The sequence below is a fragment of the Podarcis melisellensis genome (genome assembly GCF_964234715.1).
Source record: "Podarcis melisellensis genome assembly, chromosome: 3".
Lineage (NCBI taxonomy): Eukaryota > Metazoa > Chordata > Lepidosauria > Squamata > Lacertidae > Podarcis > Podarcis melisellensis.
Genome location: NC_138530.1, coordinates 109,837,211 through 109,860,125, shown reverse-complemented (window position 1 = coordinate 109,860,125; position 22,915 = coordinate 109,837,211). Strand labels below are relative to the sequence as shown.

The following is a 22,915-nucleotide window of genomic DNA, read 5'->3' as shown; positions in this document are numbered from 1 at the left end:
GTTTTAAAGGGGAGGCTGTTAATGGAGGAGCGTTTATTCTGTTATGTGAGTCTGCACCTGCAGTCTGAATTTTGCTACAGCTCAGGCAGCCTGCCTCTAGTGGGAGCTAGGCCTAGCTAGAGTTGCTATAGCTGGTATGCTACAGTCATTTCAGCAGACCTAGAAACCATTAGGGTAATATTGTTATGCTCACCCCATGCACCCACTGGTTATCAACTTTTCCATTCGTCAGTAAGCCTTCCTGGACCATTTTGCCTGCAGCTTCCCCAACGGAAGATCTGCCTGGCAACTTTGCCGCTGACCTAGGAAGGGACATTTGCAGTCATTCTGGCCAAACCACTATCACTCCTTTAGAACAATATTAAATTGGTATGATACATATTGCAGAGCTTTTCTATAGCAGCCAACGTTGTGCCTGGGCTGAGTAAAAATAATCTAGTTTTACAATTGACTGGGGAGGCATCTATTCAATATTAGGGTATCAACATTCTGTGTATATAACAGATTTGTGGTAGGGGGAATCTCCACAGGTGCAGCTTGCCATGTCACAGGGCTTTCAAGGGTTTGGAAAACTGCACCTCCTTTAATTTCCTTGCTCCAGCCAGTGTGAGAATGGCTTCATTATTTCCAAATAATGGAAGCATATAATTTGGACAAAAAAATTGGCTTCCAGGTGGAAAAATCAAAATTGGAAACAGAACTGTTAGACCCCGGAATTAAGAACTTGTCAAGAATGTATAACTTGCTGTTGAAATGGAATACTCAGGATGAAACGGTGAAATCAGCTATGATTAAATGGGCACAAGATGTTGGACATAATATTATGATGGCTGACTGGGAACAGTTATGGACCACAGGTATGAAGTTCACGGCATGTAATGCCTTAAGAGAAAATATAATGAAAATGATCTACAGGTGGTACATGACACCAGTCAAGCTTGCAAAAAATTATCATTTGCCCGATAATAAATGTTGGAAATGCAAAGAGACTGAAGGTACATTCTTTCACCTTTGGTGGACATGCCCAAGGATTAAGGCTTTCTGAGAGATGATCTATAATGAAATGAAAAAGGTATTTAAATATACCTTTCTGAAGAAACCAGAGGCCTTTCTCCTGGGCATGGTCAGCCAATTGGTGCCAAAGAAGGATAGAATTTTCTTTATGTATGCCACAGCAGCAGCAAGAATACTTATTGCAAAATACTGGAAGACACAAGATTTACCCACCCGGGAAGAATGGCAGATGAAGGTGATGGACTACATGGAACTGGCGGAAATGATTGGCAGAATCCGAGACCAGGGAGAAGAGTTGGTGGAGGAAGATTGGAAGAAATTTAAAGACTATTTACAGAAACATTGTAAAATAAATGAATGTTACAATGATGTTGGAACGAATTTATGTGGTTTTAGCAGAAATGTTATAAAGGTTTAGGAAAAAACAGACTGTTAATTGGTGAAAGGAGGGAAAGTAAAGTTACATTAATATTAAGATAAATTACAGGACAAAAATTGGAAAAGATGGGAAGGATTTGCTGAAACAGCTAACCGAGCTAGAATACAAAAAAGGGAGGTGTGAGGAGGTCAAGGAAACAAGCTAATGAAAGATAAGTTATGGGAAGAGTTGTTGTGTTTTTTAATTGTTTGTATTTTTCTGTTCTTCTCTTTTTCCTTTTTTCCTTTTTTCTTTTCATTTTACTTATTGTGATGTGTTGACTTGCTTTTGTTTAATATGGTGTTTTTACTTTTGCTTTTTGTAACCTTTAAAACATATATATATATATATATATATATATATATATATATATATATATATATATATATCCCTTGCTCCAGCCAAGCGTGCAGAACATATTTATGCCCTTCTAATGACAATGAAATATTAATTTCCTGTTTTAGCAGTCCTTTTCTGTGCTTGGTCTTCAGACTATGACAAATCATATAATGGGTGCCAAGAAGAGGCTATACATGTGCACATATAACGTTTGGGTGTCTTGATTACTGTCAGCTCAGATGTTTAGGGTACACAATCAGTAAGTGTTTTGCTGTCTTCCAGGTTCAGCTGTCCATGATTGAAGGGTGTCCATAAACGAGAACTTTCCTTTCTGACAAGAATAGCATGGTCTCGTGACACTAAGGATCACCCCCCCCCCCCAGTGATCCTGGCACGGGTGAGTCTAGACAGAGCCTTCAAATTTTAATTAGTTCATACATGTCCTTACTTTGTTGTAAAGGTAAAGGTACCCCTGCCCGTCAGGGCCAGTCGTGACCGACTCTAGGGTTGCACGCTCATCTCGCTCAAGAAGCCGGGAGCCGGCACTGTCCGAAGATATTTCCGGGTCACGTGGCCAGCGTGATGAAGCTGCATCTGGTGAGCCAGCACCAGCGCCGCACACAGAAACGCCGTTTACCTTCCCGCTAGAAAGCGGTCCCTATTTATCTACTTGCACTTAGGGGTGCTTTTGAACTGCTAGGTGGGCAGGAGCTGGGACCGAACGATGGAAGCTCACCCCGCCGTGGGGATTCGAACCTCTGACCATTCGATCAGCAAGTCCTAGGCTCTGTGGTTTAACCCACAGCGCCACCCGCGTCCCTTACTTTGTTGTACTTCTCACTAATTTAGATTGGGGGAGCAGCAACAGCTATGAGGAGGACCCAGCCCCATTCAACTACATATGCATTTATAGACAGAGAGCAGTTATGTTTTTTTTTGTAGGGTTGAATGCTGGTTGATCAGATGTGTTAGCCATTTCTGTTATGGAGGACAAGATGTCCATGCTTTAAGCATGAAGCACAAACAGCTGACCTTGCTCCTCCACTCTTGGGAATGCTATGAGTCCGCAGGGCCTGATCAGCAGATTAGAACTGTGGAAACGCCCGCTTCACGCAGCAATATATCACTGATTTATTCCTGAAGGTGATGGTCTTCTTTGTCCTGGACTTGATAAACACTAGGGCATATGTGCATTTGAAGCACACAGATGCTTTGGAAAGGTCACGTTGTGCCTGGCGCCGTGATGGTCAAGTTTTACTCGGTCTGTTTATTTCATTCCAAAGAGCATGACTGGATTTCTTGGAAGGCGGCTGTTTTCATGACAGGTGTTGTCAGAGCACGCAGCTAGCTTGTTTGTCTTTGGCAGGTTTCCCGGAAGAACAGTCGAAATGTCGGAGCAATCTTCGCCACTTCGGTGTGAGCGAAACGAGGAGCTCTTCAAAAACATTAGCTCCAGCTTAGATTTCCACGAAATCAGCTGCTTTCCAGCTAATCCCCGATCAGCTTTGTGACCATTTTCTGCCCCTTCTTCTTCTGATTCATGTGTCGCTTAACTTTTCTACTTCTCTCCTCTTAGAGAAGTAGAAAAGGCAAGCGAATGAGATTAAACCATGATGATTTGGTTACTGCTGTTCACAGTAGGCTTTTTTTGAATTGGCACAAAAACATTGCTCAGTTAAACAATGCTTTTGTGCTGATTTAGTTTAGTTCAATGAAACACAAAAACTGGGCAAAATATTCATTATGTTCTCAAAAAACTGACCACCTGTTAATATAATTCCCAGACCTGAGAAATCATATGAGCACATGCTACCTTATGCTGACTGTGACCATTGGTACATCTAGCCGGGTATTGGTTTTTTTTGGAAAATAATATTTATTAAAGTTTTAACAGTTACAAAAATAAAAAATAAAAACACCATCTTAAACAAAAACAAAACAGCACATCACAATAAGGAAAAAGAAAAAAAGACAGAAAAATAGAAACAATTAAAAAAATACATCAAACCTTCCCATAACTTATCTTTCATTTGCTTGTTTCCTTGACCTCCTCACACCTCCCTTTTTTGTATTCTAGTTCGGTTAACTATTTCAGCAAATCCTTTCCATCTTTTCCATTTTTTTGTCCTGTAATTTATCTTAATATAATATAACTTAACTTTCCCTCCTTTCACCAATTAACAATCTGTTTTTTCCTAAACCTTTATAACATTTCTGCTAAAACCACATAAGGTAGTTTCATTCCAACATCCTTCTAACATTCATTAATTTTACAATGTTTCTGTAGATATTCTTTAACATCTAGCCAGGTATTGTTTGTTCTGAATGGCAGCACCTCCTCAGAGGGTCTCAAGCATAGATCTATCCCAGCCTTGCTGTCGAGCCTTTTGAGTGAAGAACCTGGTAACTGAACTTGGGACCTCATGCATCCATGTATTCACCCAAAGTTTCACTTGTCAATAACTTGCTTTTCCTGCCTCACCCCTGTCCCTGTTCTCTAACACGGAAACTGTTCTTATTAGCATTAACCTTGCCTCCGTTCTCTAGGTCAAGTAAACCGATCATGTTCTGATCAGAAAACTGATACTGTGGAGTTAACTAGCAAGTGTGATGCAAAGGGCAAGTTCAACAGCATTCTGTAGAAGCACACACACACACAATCGGGAGCCAATAGAAAAGATCTCTCTGTGTGTATTTATTTAAAACAATTTTTGTTTGTAAGGGTGGAGCGGGTCTAACAGAGAATATCGGAACCCCTTTTCACCATACCAGACAGTTGAAAATACAAAAACACACGCAGGCGTAATGCTTTCTCTAAGCTAATTGTGTAAATTGTTCTCACTTGCTTGACAATAGCAACGTGCTGGAAAAGGGCTCTCTGGTGTCATCTTCTCCGACTTGGCTGAATGTCATTGGCATTGTAGCACCCCATGTCTGTATATTCACAAACACAGGGGTGACATAATATAATTATGAAAGATTTACTTCTGATGTGTAAGTTTATTCCACAAATTCTGGCCACTGATTCCCACGCTTCTAAGGGGCTCTGCTAGGGCAGCATAGTTTGTACCCATCTATCCGTCACAGCATTCAAACTATGAGGACACGCTCTCACACTTTTTGTGATACATTCTCCCTACTGTCAGCAGTATGATTCCCATGCATGATTTTTGTGCCTGCACTAGGGCTGCACATAATACTTCAGTGTACAGGCTTTTCCTACTTTGAGATTGCTCTTCTGGAAAAGTTGTGGTCCTCCAGATGTTACTGCAGTCGCTCATACGCCATTAAAATATCCCATGGAACAGATAATTCATCCTTATTTTCTTTTCGGAGTTAGGTAAAGAAATTATTTTGAGTAGCTGCCATACGTATTTTGATCTTGGCTCTCAGTTTGTGCAAAGCGTGGTTGTGCTTGATAAACTTGATGGCTAATCAGGCGTTTTAACAAATGGCGCATAGTGCTTTAAAGCCCAAACCACCAGTTGACAATCACAATGCCTGAGAGTAGATTCTTGACCTGGATGCAAAAAGATAGTTGTGTAAGTATTAGGTGGACCTCTACTGAAAAGACTCTCGGTCTGGTCACGCTCCATTTTTGTACCAGAAGAGGCACTCAGTGGTGACCTAATGGCCTGGGCAGGTTCATACAGGAAGAGATGCTCCCTAAGGATAAAAGTTATCCAATAGAAGCTGCTGGATTGTGTCTTTAAAGATTTGGTCCTGCACATCTGTTTGGAATTATTTTATCAAGTTATGTAGTCCCTTCTGGTGTTCCTCAGCTGAGTCTGCTTAGAGCAGGCATGGCCAAACTTGGCCCTCCAGATGTTTTGGGACTACAACTCCCATCACCCCCAGCAAACAGGACCAGTGGTCAGGAATGATGGGAACTGTAGTCCCAAAACACCTGGAGGGCCAAGTTTGGCCATGTCTGGCTTAGAGGTTCCTCTAAAATGCAGGACTGGAGAGTTGCCTCTCAGCCTCTCCTGTGTAGCACAACTTGCTCATCATGATGTCAGCTCCTCCTTTGTTGGCTACTTTAATTATGATGTCAGCACTGCTTCTGAGCCTGTGGATGGCTTTATATGCTGCATGGCTGAGCCTCTGAATATCAGAAAGGCAATATGCATTTCCAGTGTACTCTTCTCCCTCCCACAAAGGAAACAAAATACTTCAGTGCTGCCTATGGACCTCTTACCACTGGGAGTGCTTTATAGCATGTTTCCAGAATGTACCATACACAGTATTCCCCCAACAGAGAAAACCACCAGCTTTGTATATTAAGACAATTCCAAGCTAAGATATGTCAAGGTGGTGTTCCCATGCGAAGAAGCCCATAGTCAGCATAATAAATCTCCCAGTTTGCAAGTGGGGTGCTGCTTTTCAGTTCATTCTACATTTACTCAAAATTGGAAGACCGGCTGAGTTCAGTGGGGCTTGCACCCAGGTATGTACCGTATGTCCAGGTCACTTCATTGAAACAGGCTTGCTTTGGAGTATTTCCCCCTTTCTGTTTTCTAATGGGTGGAGTGGAATACTACACAACATCCTGAAATGAAAAAGGAGGCTGTGAATTGTCAAAATAAATCTAAAGAGCAAAATCAATTCTTGCCTTTCTTTCAGTGGTCTTGCCATGGAAGGAAGTGAAGCGGCATCAAGCTGCCAGTCTGGAGAAAGCAGCTTGCTGGACATACCATGCGTCATAAGTGCAGAAAGTTTTCTGCTGAATCCCAGAACTGGGAGAAGTGATGAGATTCTCAGTCCTGCTGGCGCATTTGTTTCTCCGGCATCCACAGTTGACACAGGTACAGGACCATCACTGATATTACTCTCATTGGCATTTCCCCTGCCCAGAATAGCCAGGTAGAGAAAAAGACACACTAGGCACATTTTTCTGATACTAGGCAGCTGTCAAAGAGTTGGGATCATGACACCTTTTAATTCAAGTTTAGAATTAAGAACATAGGAAGCTACCTTATACCAAATTGGACCATCAGGCCATCTTATCATTTTCTTCAGTGACTTGCAGTGTTCGCTCCAGGGTTGGAGACAGGGGGCATTCCCAGCCCCAGCTATGCCACTAAGCTATGACTCTTCCCCATAGGGGGAATTGTCACACGGCAATGCTGGCTTAAAGTTATATTTGTGCCACAGAGTTCTGGGTCAAGTTGATTTGGCTACTTGCCTTGCTGAGTCATTCATTCCCTGCTTCGTGTCTGGCAAAGGTGACTTACTGCAATCTCTTGTGCTATCTCATTCAATTGTTCTCTCTTCCTGGGCAGAGGACTATTTTGGTGGACAGAGGACCGAGTTTAATATGAATCGATGAGATCATGTCTGCAGTTTCAAAATAAGCTTTTAGATGAAAAATTTTGGTTGGAAATAGAAGTACAAACCATGGCATAAAACTCAGGGTTTTTTTTGTTTTTGTTCTAAAAAGGAAACTCTCTTCCTGCTTCCTGACTGAAACCTTTTAGTCTGTGAATAAGTAGAAGAGCACCCAATAGGGAGTTGTCCACTTCCCTCTGCAGTCAACCAACAATTGGCCTTTCTATTTGTAGTAGCACACCCCATGTCACAAACACCTACCAAGGATACATGGTGGTAGGTTGAGGTGGGGGAACCTGCTTGGGGGCTTGGAAAGGGTTTTCTAGTAGCTCCTAATAGGGAAACATAGCACGTCAAAATAGGGTTGTCAGGTGGCTGTTGTTGTAGTTACAAGAAAGCAACTAGGCTAGTCTGAAATCCTTCTGAAATTTCTCAGTGCAGGTGGAATCCAGTCACATGGTCGGAAACACAAGTATAGTGGGGACAGACTGCCCTACTTCCCTTGAAGTGAATGTTATTTTTGCCCACCAAAATACTGTCAAGCAGAAATCCTCAAACTCAGCTCTCTTGTGTTGTGGGCAGTAGATGCCCCAGCTCTGTTACTTCACATGCCGTCACTAGAAAGGTCATGTTGGGATCTGGCATCATGTGCCTATGGGATTATGACACCTTCCTTGTAGTCATGCCAGCATTACTCTCACAAGCCATGCCCATTTCTGGAATACTCTCTGTGTGTTTTCTTTTAAACTGGTCTAAAACGTATTCTGCTCCAGTTTGACAGACAGATACACCTGTGACAGTGCTGCATATTTGGTGTATTTGGTCTTGCAAGTAGTTTGAGCATACTGCTGTCTGCTTTCTGTTTTCTGCATTCTCTTTATTCTACAGTGCAGGGGCAGAGATAGACTTTGGCATCTCCCTATGTTGCATCATGTGATGCTGTCTGAGATCACGTTGTGAGCCGCCATTTGTACTTCCTCTCTTACATATTTACACAGGCGGTTAAAATGGCATAATTGCCCTCTTAGAGTCATAAGGGTGTGTGAGAGTGTGTGTGTTCTGTTTATTACCTTAGATTAGACCAGGATAAGCTATCCTTGTCTGTCAGAAGTTAAATTCCTCTTGCGCTTGTGTATTGTCAGGGAACTGACATCTAAAGCGCCGCAGGTGCAAAGGCTCCCTGAGGTTGAGAGAGCAGTAGCAGCGGAAGAGGGAACCAGTAGAGGGCGAGCAAGAACTCCAAGGGAAAGTGAGTCGGAGGGATGGCTCAGAGACGCTTCAAGCGAAACCAGTGGGGAGGTCTCAGGACCTCCTATAGGGACACCCACACCTCGACGGAAACTGTCACGCCGAGAGGCCAGACGACGTGTTTCCGTTAAGGAGCTTTTATGTTGGAAACGTTTCCGAAAGCAGCCACTTTCGGATTCTACTAGTGATTGACGCAGCCATGCTGGAGGGGCTCCGTCACAGGCAGAGGTTTGAAAACCTGATCAAACTCTGAGGGACTTGCATTTTACGCACAAGCAGCTCATCGTCCCATCACAGCAATCCGAAAGTCTCCGAAAGCCAGCTTGTGCAGAGAGAAGCATCATGAGCAACCCAGCCGGAACCGGGGGTGCAGGAGCAGCTGGAGGGGGTCCAAGCCTGGAAGAAAGGTACAGAGCGTTGGAGATCCAGTTGGCGCTGCAAACGGCGAGGCTTGAGGAGAGGAGGGCTCAGGATGCAGAAAAGGGAAAGGAGAAAACCACCCCGCTCGCCAGAAAGGTACCAGGATTGGTGCAGAAATTCGGGGGGGATCCCAGGAACTATCATGCCTTTAGAACAGAGATGCAATACGCTCTAAACTTGCAGTTTGATGACTTCCCCGACGAGGAATCGCGAGTGGCGTATGTGATTGGCCATCTCGAATCCGGGGCGAAAGATTGGGTTAGACCCCTGATGGCAGCGAATAATGAGATCTTAAAGGACACGAGGAAGTTTTTTCGTGCCATGGACCTGATGTTTTCCAGCGATATTGAGCAGGGGGTGGTGCGAAGGCAGTTAATGGCTTGCCAGCAAGGAAGCAGATCTGTCCGTGAGTACTGGACTGAATTTACTATGCTGATTCATAAATTGGGGTGGGACCTATCGGCGGAGCCCATCCAAATGCTTTTCGAAGAGGGGCTTTCTTCAACCGTCAAAGATGAGCTTTCCCGGGGGCCCAGGGCGGAGTCTATGGACCAATTAACCAAATCTGCGCTGGCCATAGGAGCGCGCCAGGAGGCGAGGGCTTTGGAAAGGCGGGAAGGGAAAGGAGACCGTTGGAGGGAGTTCCGCATTCCAGACATTCCAGAGCCATCTTTCCCGCCGGCAGAGCCGATGGAAGTTGGAACAGCGCGGGCGCGCGCAGTTTCAAATCCCAGTGAAGGGCGGAAGAAGGAGGGAAAGAGCGCCAAGAGATGTTATCTCTGCCAACAGCCAGGGCACTTTGCCAGAGTCTGCCCATAAAGAAAGGAATGGCAAGGGATGGCAGGAGCTGTTGGGGGAAAGGAAGAGGAAAGCAAGGAGCAAGTAAAAGCCAACGCCTGGCTGCCACCGTCGGGGCACAGCAGCCAGGCCAAAGAGCAATGAAAGTGCCCATGCCAGAACCTCCCAGACCTGCTTTAGTGATAGAGGTGTTACTAGAACTGCCAAACGGACACCCACTAAAGGTCAAGGCGCTTTTGGATTCAGGCAGCTCCTGTAATTTCATGAGTAAGGAGTTTGCAGCTGAGCACCAGATACAGACCATCCCTTTAAGTAACCCCTTGCAGGTGACTACGATTGACGGCAGAGAGCTGTTGGGGGGAGAAGTTAGCCAACAGACTGTCCCGATGATAATGAGAGTGGCAAGGCACACCGAACAGATAGCGTTTAATGTGGCCATCCTGGGAGGAGCGCCCATCATTTTGGGGATGAGCTGGCTGGCGCTACACGATCCGCTAGTGGGCTGGCATCAGAGGGTGGTCTCCTTTGGGTCAGCGCATTGCCTAGAACACTGCAAGGAGGGGAAGGTCTCGGGAGGAGACAGAGTCACCCTAGCGGGGATGGAAGTGATGGGCAAAGGGAAGGTGCCCCCGCAATACGCAGATCTGAGCAACGTATTCAGCGAAAGGGAAGCAGACAAACTGCCACCGCATAGACCCTTTGACTGTCAAATCAACCTACTCCCAGGGGCCCAACTCCCAGTAGGCAAGCTGTACGCCATGTCAGACAGGGAGATGCAGGAGCTGAGGGAGTTCATTGACAAAAACTTGAAGCGAGGTTTCATCAGAGAGTCCCGAGCGGTGGGGGGCAGCCCAGTGTTTTTTGTGGACAAAAAGAACACAGACAAACCGAGACTGGTGTGTGACTTCAGGGCCCTCAATGCAGTGTCGGAGCCCCTGGCTTTCCCTATGCCCCGAATTGACGACATTTTGACCAGAGTAAGGAAGGGAAAGATTTTTACAAAACTGGACCTGCGGGGGGCGTACAATCTGATACGCATAAGGAAGGGAGATGAATGGAAGACCACCATGTTTACCCCTTTGGGAGCCTTTGAATACCTCGTTATGCCCTTCGGTCTACAAGGGGGCTCCGCCTGTTTTCAAGCTTTTATAAACCACGTTCTGGGACCTTTGCTCTACAAGAACTGTGTGGCCTTTTTAGACGACGTGTTGGTGTATTCGGAAGATGAGGAACAGCATGTGAGGGACGTTCGAGAAGTGTTGGGCAGGCTGCAAGCCAACCAGCTGTGGGTGAAACTGGAGAAGTGCCAGTTTCATACCAAGGAGGTGGAATTCCTGGGGTACCGCTTGTCAGACAAGGGATTGGCCATGGATCCAGGCAAGGTTCAAGCGGTACTGGAATGGAAGACACCGAAGACCAAGAAGGACGTGCAAAGATTCTTGGGGTTTGGGAACTTTTATCGGAAGTTCATCAAGAACTTTGCCCACTTGACGGCGCCCATCACCGACTGCCTCAGCAGCAAGAAGAAATTTGTTTGGACGGTGGAGGCGGATCGAGCCTTTGAAGAACTGAAAAGGGCTTTCGCCTCGGAAGAACAACTTCTGCATGTGGATTTACAAAAACCCATGAGAGTGGAAACAGATGCATCCGACCGGGCTATAGGGGCGGTCCTTCTTCAACCGGGGAGGAGTGCGTCGGAGTGGAGACCGTGTGCATTCTTCTCGCGGAAACTGAATAAGTCCGAGAGGAATTACACGGTGTATGACAGGGAACTACTTGCCATTCACGAAGCATTCCGGAGGTGGAGACATTTATTAATTGGGGCACAACACAAGGTGCAAGTGTGCACCGACCACAAAAATTTAGAGTATTGGAGAACAGCTCGAGTGCTCAACCAACGACAAGTGAGATGGGCACAGGAATTCTCCAAATTTAACTTTGAGATTTGTTATGTGCCAGGCCCAGAAAACGTCAGGGCGGATGCGCTCTCACGCAAACCAGAATATTGGGAAGGGGAGGAGGTGATCGAAGAGAGACATGTCATCCCGGAGGACCGCTGGGTGTGTGGGGCGGCGCTGGTGGGGCAACGGGAACTGGTGGAGGAAACGGAAAATGATGAATATGCCCAGGATAAGCTCAGAGGTCTCAGGGGGGAGGGCGAGAGCCCCGGAGGTTTTGAGGAAAGAAATGGGGCATTGTATTACAAAGGGGCACTGTATATACCCGAAGGTGAATTGAGGGGGAGAGTACTCAAGCAGTTGCATGATAGCCCCACGGCGGGACATTTTGGGCAACACAAAACCATGTGGTTGGTTACCAGGGAATTTTGGTGGCCTAAGGTGAGGGAAGATGTAAGGGAGTATGTAAGAGGGTGTGACCAATGTCAGCGAGCCAAAGGGGAAAGAAGGGCGCCGGCAGGGTTATTAGAACCTTTACCCACACCAGAACGGCCTTGGGAAGCGATATCAATAGATTTTATGACGGATCTGCCAAGGTCCAAGGGGAAAACAGCCATCATGGTAGTAGTAGACCTGTTAACTAAGATGTGCCATTTTGTAGCATGCTCACATGCAGTCACAGCGGAAGAAACGGCGAAGTTGTTTGTGGAACATATCTTTAGGTTGCACGGGGCTCCCTCGAGGGTGATCTCAGATCGAGGCAAACAATTTACTTCCAGGTTCTGGAGGAAGCTCATGAGCTTGCTACACGTGGAAGTTAATTTTTCAACTGCCCGGCACCCTGAAACCAACGGGCAGGCGGAAAGGGCAAATGGCATTCTTCAACAATATCTTAGGTGTTATGTCAATGACAGAGAGAACGATTGGGTCGAAAAGTTGGCGTTGGCAGAATTTGCCTACAATAATGCGGAGAATGTGTCCACAGGGATGAGTCCCTTTTTGGCTAATTACGGGTGTCACCCCAGGGCATTTCCAGGGGAAGGAGGGGAGAGATGGAGCGTTCCAGCGGCTGAACATTTTGTAGAAGAGATGGAAGCCATCCATCAGCAGCTCCAGCTCAACTTAGAAAGGGCCAAGGCACAATATAAGAAGCAGGCAGACAAGAACAGAAGGGAAGGTGAAACCATAAGGGTGGGGGATCAAGTGTGGTTGTCAACCCAAGGGTTGCCGTTCAAAGGGGGTTGTAAGAAACTGAGGCCCAGAAGATTGGGACCCTTTGAGGTGATTCAGCAGGTCAACCCGGTAGCTTTCAAACTCCGATTACCCAACCACATGAAATTGCACCCAGTGTTCCACAGGTCGTTACTGTCACCATACAGGGGGGGACGTGAAGGGGAGCACGTCAGGGGACCAGCCTTGGAAGAGAGGGAACGCCGCAACCATGTAGCGGAAATCCTCGATTCCAGGTGGAAGGGTAATCAGGTGGAGTATTTGGTGGAGTGGGAAGGGGAACCGGAGTCAGAAAACACCTGGGTAAGTGCAGAGGAAGTCAATGACGAGGTTTTAACAGAAACGTTCCACCAAAGGTTCCCGAGGAAACCTCAGCCTATAGCAAGGTTTAGGAGGGAGTATTTCGGCACCACCGATGAGGAAGAGGAAATGGAAGGGTTCGCGGAGTCGGAGTTGGAAGATGGAGTGGACTCTGATGACGAAGAGTACCTAGAGAGTAGGAACAGCAACAAGTGGAAGGAAGTGTTCGCGACGTCGGAAGATGAGGGAGGTTCTTTCAGGGGTTTTACCTCCTCACCGCCAGTAGGAGAGGAGACGGGAGGGGGTGAAGGGGGCCCTGGAGGGGAGGTGGATGTCAGGGAACTGACATCTAAAGCGCCGCAGGTGCAAAGGCTCCCTGAGGTTGAGAGAGCAGTAGCAGCGGAAGAGGGAACCAGTAGAGGGCGAGCAAGAACTCCAAGGGAAAGTGAGTCGGAGGGATGGCTCAGAGACGCTTCAAGCGAAACCAGTGGGGAGGTCTCAGGACCTCCTATAGGGACACCCACACCTCGACGGAAACTGTCACGCCGAGAGGCCAGACGACGTGTTTCCGTTAAGGAGCTTTTATGTTGGAAACGTTTCCGAAAGCAGCCACTTTCGGATTCTACTAGTGATTGACGCAGCCATGCTGGAGGGGCTCCGTCACAGGCAGAGGTTTGAAAACCTGATCAAACTCTGAGGGACTTGCATTTTACGCACAAGCAGCTCATCGTCCCATCACATGTATCATAGACGTCATGTCAACTCGGGGGAAACTAGTGGCAGGGAGAAGGTTGAACCCTGTATCTGCCACCACTTGCTGCTCTAATCCAATTTAGATTTCCATTCCCTGCAAGCTCCTACTGTTCAAGTAAAACTTAAAAAACAAAATATCATGTGTCGTTTGACCCTTGAGAGTGGATAGGTGGTATTTGCTATAGGGTAATTTAAATATCCAGCTATTGCGATCAGCTAGAGATAATAGGATGGCTCAGATTTTTGCACTGCCCTGCTAGAATTGTAATAAAACTGCCTCATAGTTTTAGGACTACTAGCCAGTAGAAACCTACAGAGGGCCAATAAGCAAAGTATTCGCTATTTCCCCCTTTCTTGAAGAGGTGATATTAAATTGTCAGATAAGTTAACCTCTGTTGTGAGGTTTTTGTACTGTTTTCCATTTGGGTGATTCAGGAAAGAGAGGAACTTATCACAGATTTTATGTTCAACTTAATTTCTGATGATTTCAGCTTTATTGGTGGTGTGTGTTTTAAAACAATACATAGTTTTGCTGTGTGTTCTTTGCTAAACTGTCTTCTTTGCTTAACTGATAGCCCAATTCTATGCCTGATTATGCAGAAGTAAGTCCTGCTGAAGCAAATTCCCAAGTAAGAGTACCTAGGATTGTGGCCTAATGGTTTACTTGAAAGTAACTCCTACTGTCTTCAGGGGGACAACTCCCCAGTAAGTGTGTTTAAGAGTGCAGTCTGAGTACCCCAAAAATTAGGTGCCACTTTCCCCCCTAAATAATATTCTGTAATATTTAGTTTTCTGATTTCAAATGTAAAGCAAAAACGAGCCATGCTAGCTGGTCACTGCTTCCATTTCCACTAGAGGGCTGTCAAAGTAGGGTTTTTGCAATAACCTGATTTATTTCAGACTTTGGTGTGGGAAGACCCAATTTATACACCTTATCATAAGGTACTGCTCTGCAACTCATGCTTCCTAAACTGTTGGTTTCCAGATGCAACACTACCCTTGCTTTATATTTAAAAAATACTGATGAGGGATAGGGAACTGGAATTAGCCAAATTCTTATCCTCCATCCTCTGTGGGACAACTTTGACAGGTGGGTGGGGGCTGCTCACTTGTCAATCACCTGGTGTTACCTGGTGACCCATTTTTGCTGATGCAGATGTTCCGCAAAGAGTTGAGGCTTGGAAAGTGTCACGCATGGTGCTAAGCAACTCCTGACAATCAGCTGCTATCTTTTATAGGGTGGTACTCAAATAGGTACCGCTCCGGTGGGAAGATAAACAGCGTTTCCGTGTGCTGCTCTGGTTCGTCAGAAGCGGCTTAATCATGCTGCCCACATGAGCGCCACAACCCCCGAGTTGGCCACGACTGGACCTAATGGTCAGGGGTCCCTTTACCTTTACCCTATTCCTTCTATGAGTAGACTCACTGAAGTTAATGAACATGATTTAGTTTCATTTTTGGCTGTCAAACTCCAAAATATATTTTAGCAGGGTTGCTTCAATCCATATGAATAAAAAATATGTCCTAGCTGCATTTTAAGCTGGCAATGTGTACATAGCCTTTGTTGAATTGTGCATTGCTTCCAACTCAAGTCACAGACATGAGTGTCCATAGGAATTTTCCAAGGATGGGAGGTAAAGTAAAATACTAGAGGTGGACAGTAGTCAAGTTTCCCCCACACAAAAATGAGTGCCTACACATGCTACCTGATATATCTCATGTTCTACAAAAATAGTAAAGGTAAAGGGACCCTTGACCATTAGGTCCAGTCGTGACCGACTCTGGGGTTGCGGCGCTCATCTCGCTTGATTGGCTGAGGGAGCTGGCGTACAGCTTCCGGGTCATGTGGCCAGCATGACTAAGCCGCTTCTGGCGAAATCAGAGCAGTACACAGAAACGCCGTTTACCTTCCCGCCGGAGCGGTACCTATTTATCTACTTGCACTTTGACGTGCTTTCGAACTGCTAGGTTGGCAGGAGCTGGGGCCGAACAACGGGAGCTCACTCCATCATGGGGATTTGAACCACCAACCTTCTGATCGGCAAGTCCTAGGCTCTGTGGTTTAACCCACAGCGCTACCCGCATCCCTTCTACAAAAATACTTACTTTTTAAAATGGAAATCTGGATATTATAGTTCATTCAGGGCAGGGGGTGGATTCCCCCTCTTCACTCCCAAGGTCATAGAGACATAAGTGCTCATAATGAGCAGCCAATGTTGACATTTGAAGTGAGAAACTGTTCTCACTTGAAAATGTACATGTGAATTGGGCTTATTAAAAAATTAATGGAGATTAATACCATCACAGCTTTTGAGTTCTTGATGCGTCTTTGAAAAAGTGGAAGCCTTGTTCATCATAATAGTGGGGAAAGGGGAGGCAAGTCTCGTAAGCTTCCTTAAGGATCATTCCGTGTGGCTGCCTCTCTGACATCTCCAACAGCTCCATTGCCCTTTCCCCATTCACACAGTCTTAAAACTTCCTCTCATATGTCATGAGGTGCTTCTTCCTTTTACTCCTTTATACACCATTATTTCTCAAAGTTTAGAGTCAACCCCACAATAGTGAGGACTAGAATCTTACCATGGCTGAGTAGGATGAGAGCCACATGGCGGGCAGCTGCAGTGCTACAGCTTCTAAAAGGAGCCGTTTCTAGCTGAATAGAATAGGTTGGAACTAAAACCTCAATCCTTGAGACATATATTTAAAGATCAGGGATTCAAATGTTCCTTAAATAAGGGAATGTGTGCATGATTGGTAAGGGAAAGAATTCCTCACCACAAGTTTGCTTTTATCCATTTGTTCAGCAAGGTGTTCCCATTGTGGTTCAGCTTCATAAGTTTTTATTTCATTTTTTTCTGTTTAATTTCAACCCACAGTCCTGAAAGCATACAGTATTTGCTTCTGGTAGACAAAGCCATGCATTAGCAGTTAGGTTATATTGGAAAAGGCTTTAAATGGAAAAGTCTTGGTGCTTTGGGTTGTAATTGTTTAGTGTAAAATGGCTATGGACTCCTGTGGTGCTTACAGAGTAGAGAGCACTTCAGGTGGCAAAACAGGACGTGCCGCTCCTGAGTGGGGCTGCCTTGTTCGGTGGGTTTTGTGACCCATCACTGCTGCAAAACTTATTCATAAACCAGCCTGGCCAGAGTAGACAATATTTAGCCAGATGGACAGAGGATTTGACTTACCTTCAAACACTTACCTTTGACTCCCTTGACTCTGTGCCCAGGACAAAGAACCAGAGCTAGCAGATAAATTGCTTGCCTTTCCCATATTCACTTTCAAACTTAATTACAGTTAGGCAGCTTAGGTTTCATTTTCTTGAGAGTGCTTTTGAGACGGTTAGAAAACGTCTTTCTTAAGCCGTAGACATTCTAGGCTACTCTCTCCACACCCACACCCCACTGCCACCCTTGGGATCTAATTTGAGCTGGAATTTAAAAGAAGCACCATAGTTTAGTTCACAAGATTAGAATCTGAAGATGAACACAGGATGTTCTTGCGGGGGAGGAGATCTCACCGATACCTGTGTTGGTTCCTTTCCCAAGCGCGGTATCTTATCCTTCAGGAGGACTGAACTTTATATATTGCTGTGGGCAAGAGTGGAAATACAGAGAGCAGAGAAGCAAAACAGGAAATTAAATTCTAATCTATAAAGCTAAGCCCATGTCAAATGTCATTCTGTTGCAGTGGAAGCCGTATGCTTTATTGTAACATTTCCAAAGCAAAATAAATCCAAAGCCTAGCAGGTAGTATGGGTTGCAAGGGACGTGCATGGATGTCATGCTCTTGCTATCTTTTGCCCCCTGCTAATGATATGTTGGCCTTTTTCTGAGGATTGAGAGAGGATATACAGTATTTGTATTTTTCAACTAGAGGTACATGAATCCTCTCGTTTACTGTTGGTAACTTTATAGGGTAGCTAAAACCCAGATACTTTGATTGAAATGCATCTTTTTTAAAAAAAGATAAGTGCACATACATCTAATGAAGTAGGTCTACCCCCTCCTCAAACCCCCTCATTAACAAGTGTCACAGTAAACAAAATACCATAAACAAAGGGGCACAATGAAATAGGGCACACACTCACACACTCTTTTCAACTATTGCATAGACATGGGTAGAGACCCTATGGTCCTCCAAATGTTGCTGGACTACAACTCTCATCATCCCTGACCTTTGGCCATTCTAGCAGAGGATGCTGGGAGTTGGAGTCCAACGGCATCTGGGAGAGCCACATGTTTGTCACACTTAGTTCTTTTGTCAAATTTATAAACCGCTTGATTGTAAAAACAACAACCACCCAACAACCTCAACTTGCATTTGCAACAACACATTTCTCAAATATGTAGCGTTTGGTTGTCTTGTTAATGAACATCACTAGGAATTTGAATTCCTCTGACTCTTGACTGAAAAAGTAAGTTTTCTGGCCCTTCAAAAATAAATTTGGAAGCATGCTTGTAGCATCGATAGATATTTGTCAGGGCTGCTGGAGGTTGCTTTCCCACAATAGGTTAGGAAATGATGTTTGGATCAGTGCTCACTCCCATCCCTGGGAGCCAGTCATGAGCCAAGAGGCACGTGGGTGGCTTAATACATTTTCTAGAAGCAGAGCATGTGGCAGGGCAGAGAGAAAGTGGTCTGGAAGGGCTCTCTTCCTGGGATATAAGTTGCTCAGGCTGAAGAGCAGGCCTTGCAGGTGTGGCTTTATAGGACCGGGTTCTCTTGATTCATGTGACCGGGTGCTAAGTCAGATGGCAGCATTTATTATAACCACCCAGGTGGCATTTCTGGATAGTAGAGTTCAGTCTGCTGTTCTTTCAGCAGAGATTCTACCTAGTGGCACAGGAAGTTAGCTGCTGGAGCCAGGCTGGCAGAACTCCTGGTTTAAGACCTCTTTGCACCTTCTGAAGCATCTAGTGAACATAGCTCTCATTACCTTTTGTCACCCATTCTCTTGACACTATTCTGAAATTCTCCATCCTGTTCTGATATACTTATTGCCAAAACAGGAATCAGTAGAGTCTTTCGTTTTAAACATGGGGCTTTGGGCATCCTAAGAACCTTTCTTCTTAAAGGAAATCTGCGAATTCAGTAACAGGCAGCTTATGTGTGTGCTACTTCTGTTAATTAAAGATTGGCCTCATTTTGATCGGATTGTTTTGATCAGATTCCCTGTGGACAGGCAGATGGTTGCTGTGCTTGCATGTTAGAGAGAGGTCAAGATCTGAGTTAGTGCTGGGTTCATCCAGATGATTGACAGTGATGGTGTGTGGGGACTTGCTAGTTCAGGGGAGGCAGGTGGAATTGACCAGTCTGCATCAGCATGCTGCTCATTGCCTCTAAATTAATACATTATTTATTGTTTTATTTATTAAATTTGTATACCGCCCGTCATGCGTATGAACCGATGCTGCTTAGGTGGTCAACATGGGTCTGGCTGCATTACTTGCAGACAGGAGCACATGTAACTGAACATACATCATTCAAAAAGATGCCATTCCCCCACCTCGCAAAACTAGCATGTCAGGAAGAAGACTAGATGAGAACCTTGCTTCACAAGCTATTTTTCTCTGTGGAGGGAACTTTTCATTTGGAGGGGCATTCAGTCTTGTGAGCAATCTGAAATAGTGCAGCCCAGATTTGGTTTATCACCTCTATGATAACTAGGCATATTCCAGAGGTGAGGCCGCTGCTAGTACATTCATTCTGGTGGCGTTCGAAGTGTTTTCTCCTCCCTGTTATGGGACCAAACATTTCCCTCCTTTCTAAGCCCAGGAGAGGTGAAAACACTTCTCAGGTGCTTCACAGCAGAGTTGATACTCATGAAGCTATGCTGCTTTGTTGATGCTACTTGATTTTGGCATTGGATTCAGTTGTCAGCTCACACAAAGATGCCAGATTTATTTTCTGAATAAAGATGCTGTGCCTGCGATGCATATAGCCTGTCGCAGATTGATTGTCTTGTAGGCTTCATGAAAAACGAGCAGCTCCGCTGCATGATGATTTGCTGTTTCAGGTTTCAGCGAGTTAAAACCCCAGTAGAACAGTTGCTGTACAGTAGCTGTAAGGCTGTATTACTCTAGAGCTCGTACTGTGGTTGAATTAGTACGAGGAGTGCATAAACAGCCTAGTAGGCACCCTTTAATCATTATAATGTGATAGCAATAAAGTGGAGATGTGATGGTGCAGAATTTGCATTGTGTCGACTCTATAGGTCCTAGGACCCTCCTGCATGTCTTATGCATGCAGTCTAGAGAGATAGTTAACAGGGGGACCCATCAGATGATGCACTGTAACTCCTCTCAACCCCAGCAAGTATGACCAGTGTTCAGGCATGATGAAAGTTGAGTAAGTGTAGTCAACACAGGGCCTTACTCTAGATCAATCAGCCTGTCTCACCCTTGGGTCCCTAAATGTTGTTGAACTACAACTTCCATCATCTACAGCCAGCAGGTGCAGCAGTCAGGGATGATGGGAGTGGTAGTCCAACAACATATGGGAACCCAAGGTTGAGAAAGGCTGCTCTAGACCAACAAATCCCATCATCCCTGACTGTGGTTGCTGAAGGTGGATAGGTGTTAGAGTCTGCCAGGGACTAGCAGCACACTGACAAGTGAGCACAGGGTGAAGTGGGGCTGGAGTTGGACTCAGGAGAGAGGGCCAGTGATTTGTGGAGAACTCTACCAGCAAGGAGGCAAGAGCTGGAGGCAGGGAAAGCTTCTGAGCTGGAGGGTGGAGCACAGCATGGGTGTGGAAGAGGAAGAAGAAGCAGGTCGAGCAACAGAAGGGCTGTCCCTGCACCACTGTCTCGCAGAATCAAAGGGAGTTGAAGAGGAAAGAGCAGAGGAAGGTTCCACTCAGGTGTAGTCTCTGGCTGTGTGCGCACAGCTCATCGGGAGAAGGTACAGAAACTGGTGAAGGGAGGAGTGACCCCTTGTTCTTGCAAATGCTTCATAGAGTGCAGACCTGGGAATAGATACTAGACTGGTGTTGGTGAATATTTGGAGCTATAGAAATGACTGTAAGTGTCCACTTTGACAAGGAAGAATTCTCTATCTGTCACGTGTGCTCCTTTGGCTGGTGAGCACCCTTGACACACTCCAACAACAACTGGAGGGCACCATGTTGGATATCCTGGTCTTCAGTTTCCTCATGTATGGGGAAGATATTTAAAATGTGAAGGGAGTGCTGTTTTCCCAAGGCCAATCCAACACAGCCACAGGCCCACACAAGCCTAGCTCCAACAGTGTGGTCCAAGTATGGTATCTGGTGCGTGGCTTCCTAAGTCCTAGATGCCAGTGGAAATAGAGAAGGACTCTGGATCCCACCACAGGGTTTACACACAAAGGTAGCTGACACTCAAAATATATTCAGCAAGCACAGAGCTCCCAGGAGTCTGGCTGTCAGAGGTGTTTCACATTCATGTCCCAGCTACAAACACAGTGTGAGTGTTTTGAAGATGCAAGAAACAGACATATGTCCCTCCTGCCTTAGTTCATCTTCTAGATGGAAATAATTCTCTGGCTTCTGAGTTTGTTCTGAAGATCACTCATCTGGGAGGTGAGAAACTGTTGATGCTCTTAAATAAATGAAGTGCAGATTATCCGAGGGCCGTAAAATAGTCTGCAATTCTGCATACATTTCTAACCGAACAGAACTCTGGCTTCCCCTGCTTGGAGCTTAAAAATGCAGTGGGGTCAAGAGCAGAACAATCTGTGCCTTGCTTACTTCATTTTCCCTTTTGTTTTGCCTGACTGTTGCCTTCTCAAGTAAGGAATCATTTTCTGAGTGTATATTTTGAAATGCTGCTCTGATCTCTGTTCCTCAAGGGAACATTTCAAGCTCTTAGATTTTGTACCTGCCAAAAAACGGAGCTGCGAAAGGTCTGCTTCTCTTCCTTGCTGGGTTGGCAAGTTGAGAAGGTTTTGGCAATTAGTGTTCTTCACCCAATGGCTAACATGTACTGCCACGTCTCCTTGGATTCCTCATGTCCATGATTTCAGTCTTTTCAAATCTGGTTCTGAAGGGCATGTTTTCCTTCTCAGTTTTCATGCTATATCATTATCTTGTGGATTTGTCTGTGCTTGGAGCTCTTAATCATTACAGTCCTTTATGTGGAGGGAACTTTGAGCTGCATGTAGTTCAGCCTTTGCCAGTCTGGTGCCCATTGGATGTTTTGGATTACAATTCCCATCAGCTTCAGCAAGTACAACTGTCTGATGATGGGGCTAATGGGAGCATGGTTATGTTGGGTGAGTGGGAATCTGATGGGATTTGTAATCCAAAACACCTGGAGGGCACCAGGGTAACAGAGGCTGGTGTTGCTAATCTTCTTCCTAGCTCTTTGCTTTTGCATTTTGAGTTTGGACGTCTTATATTACAATCTTCTTTACACAGAGTCTTCATTTGCTAGACTGCAATATATTAGGAAATACTTGGAACAGCTCCTGTTGCTTTTCTGCCCAAAGATTTTGCTCCTCTCTAGGAGGAGGGAGAGGGTGTTTGGGGGAATTTGAGTGAGCTGCAGATGCCATAGGGACAGAGCCATCTTTCCCACTGGTCTTAGTGTGGTGTAGTGGTTAAGAGCGGTGGACTCGTGATCTGGTGAACCGGGTTCGCTTCCCTGCTCCTCCACATGCAGCTGCTAGGTGACCTTGGGCCAGTCACACTTCTCTGAATTCTCTCAGCCCCACTCATCTCACAGAGTGTTTGTTGTGGGGGAGGAAGGGAAAGCAGAATGTTAGCCGCTTTGAGACTCTTTCAGGTAATGATAAAGCAGGATATCAAATCCAAACTACTACTACTACTACTACTCTTCTTCTTCTTCTTCTTCTTCTTCTTCTTCTTCTTCTTCTTCTTCTTCTTCTTCTTCTTCTTCTTCTTCTTCTTCTTCCTCTTCTTCTTCTTCTTCTTCTTCTTCTTCAGTGCGCCAAGACACTGGCCTCTCAGGGGCGTCCTAGCGAATGGGGGAGTTGCATGGCATTGCCGGCAGCCTCCCCTTTCCCTGCACACCCGCCAGCTGCGCCCCACCAACTATATGCCTGGCAGTCATGCAGCTTCCTTCCTAAGCCTCCGCAGGAGGAGAGCGATCCCCGCAGAGGCTTAGGATGGAAGCTGTACACCTCTGCATCTGCTAAAGACAGGGTCATTGTCCTCTTCCTGCTTC

At 45.6% G+C, this 22,915-nt stretch overlaps 1 protein-coding gene across 1 annotated transcript in view; it reads left to right on the top strand.

The window, feature by feature from the left end:
- Positions 1-22,915, top strand: part of SHLD1 (shieldin complex subunit 1) — a 59,574-nt gene that overhangs the window by 17,026 nt on the left and 19,633 nt on the right. The window contains exons 2-3 of the mRNA XM_081904774.1: positions 2,060-2,168; positions 6,395-6,634. Of these exons, the coding sequence (XP_081760900.1) occupies positions 6,405-6,634 (230 nt within the window). The 5' untranslated portion in view covers positions 2,060-2,168; positions 6,395-6,404. The remainder of the gene's footprint in view (positions 1-2,059; positions 2,169-6,394; positions 6,635-22,915) is intronic.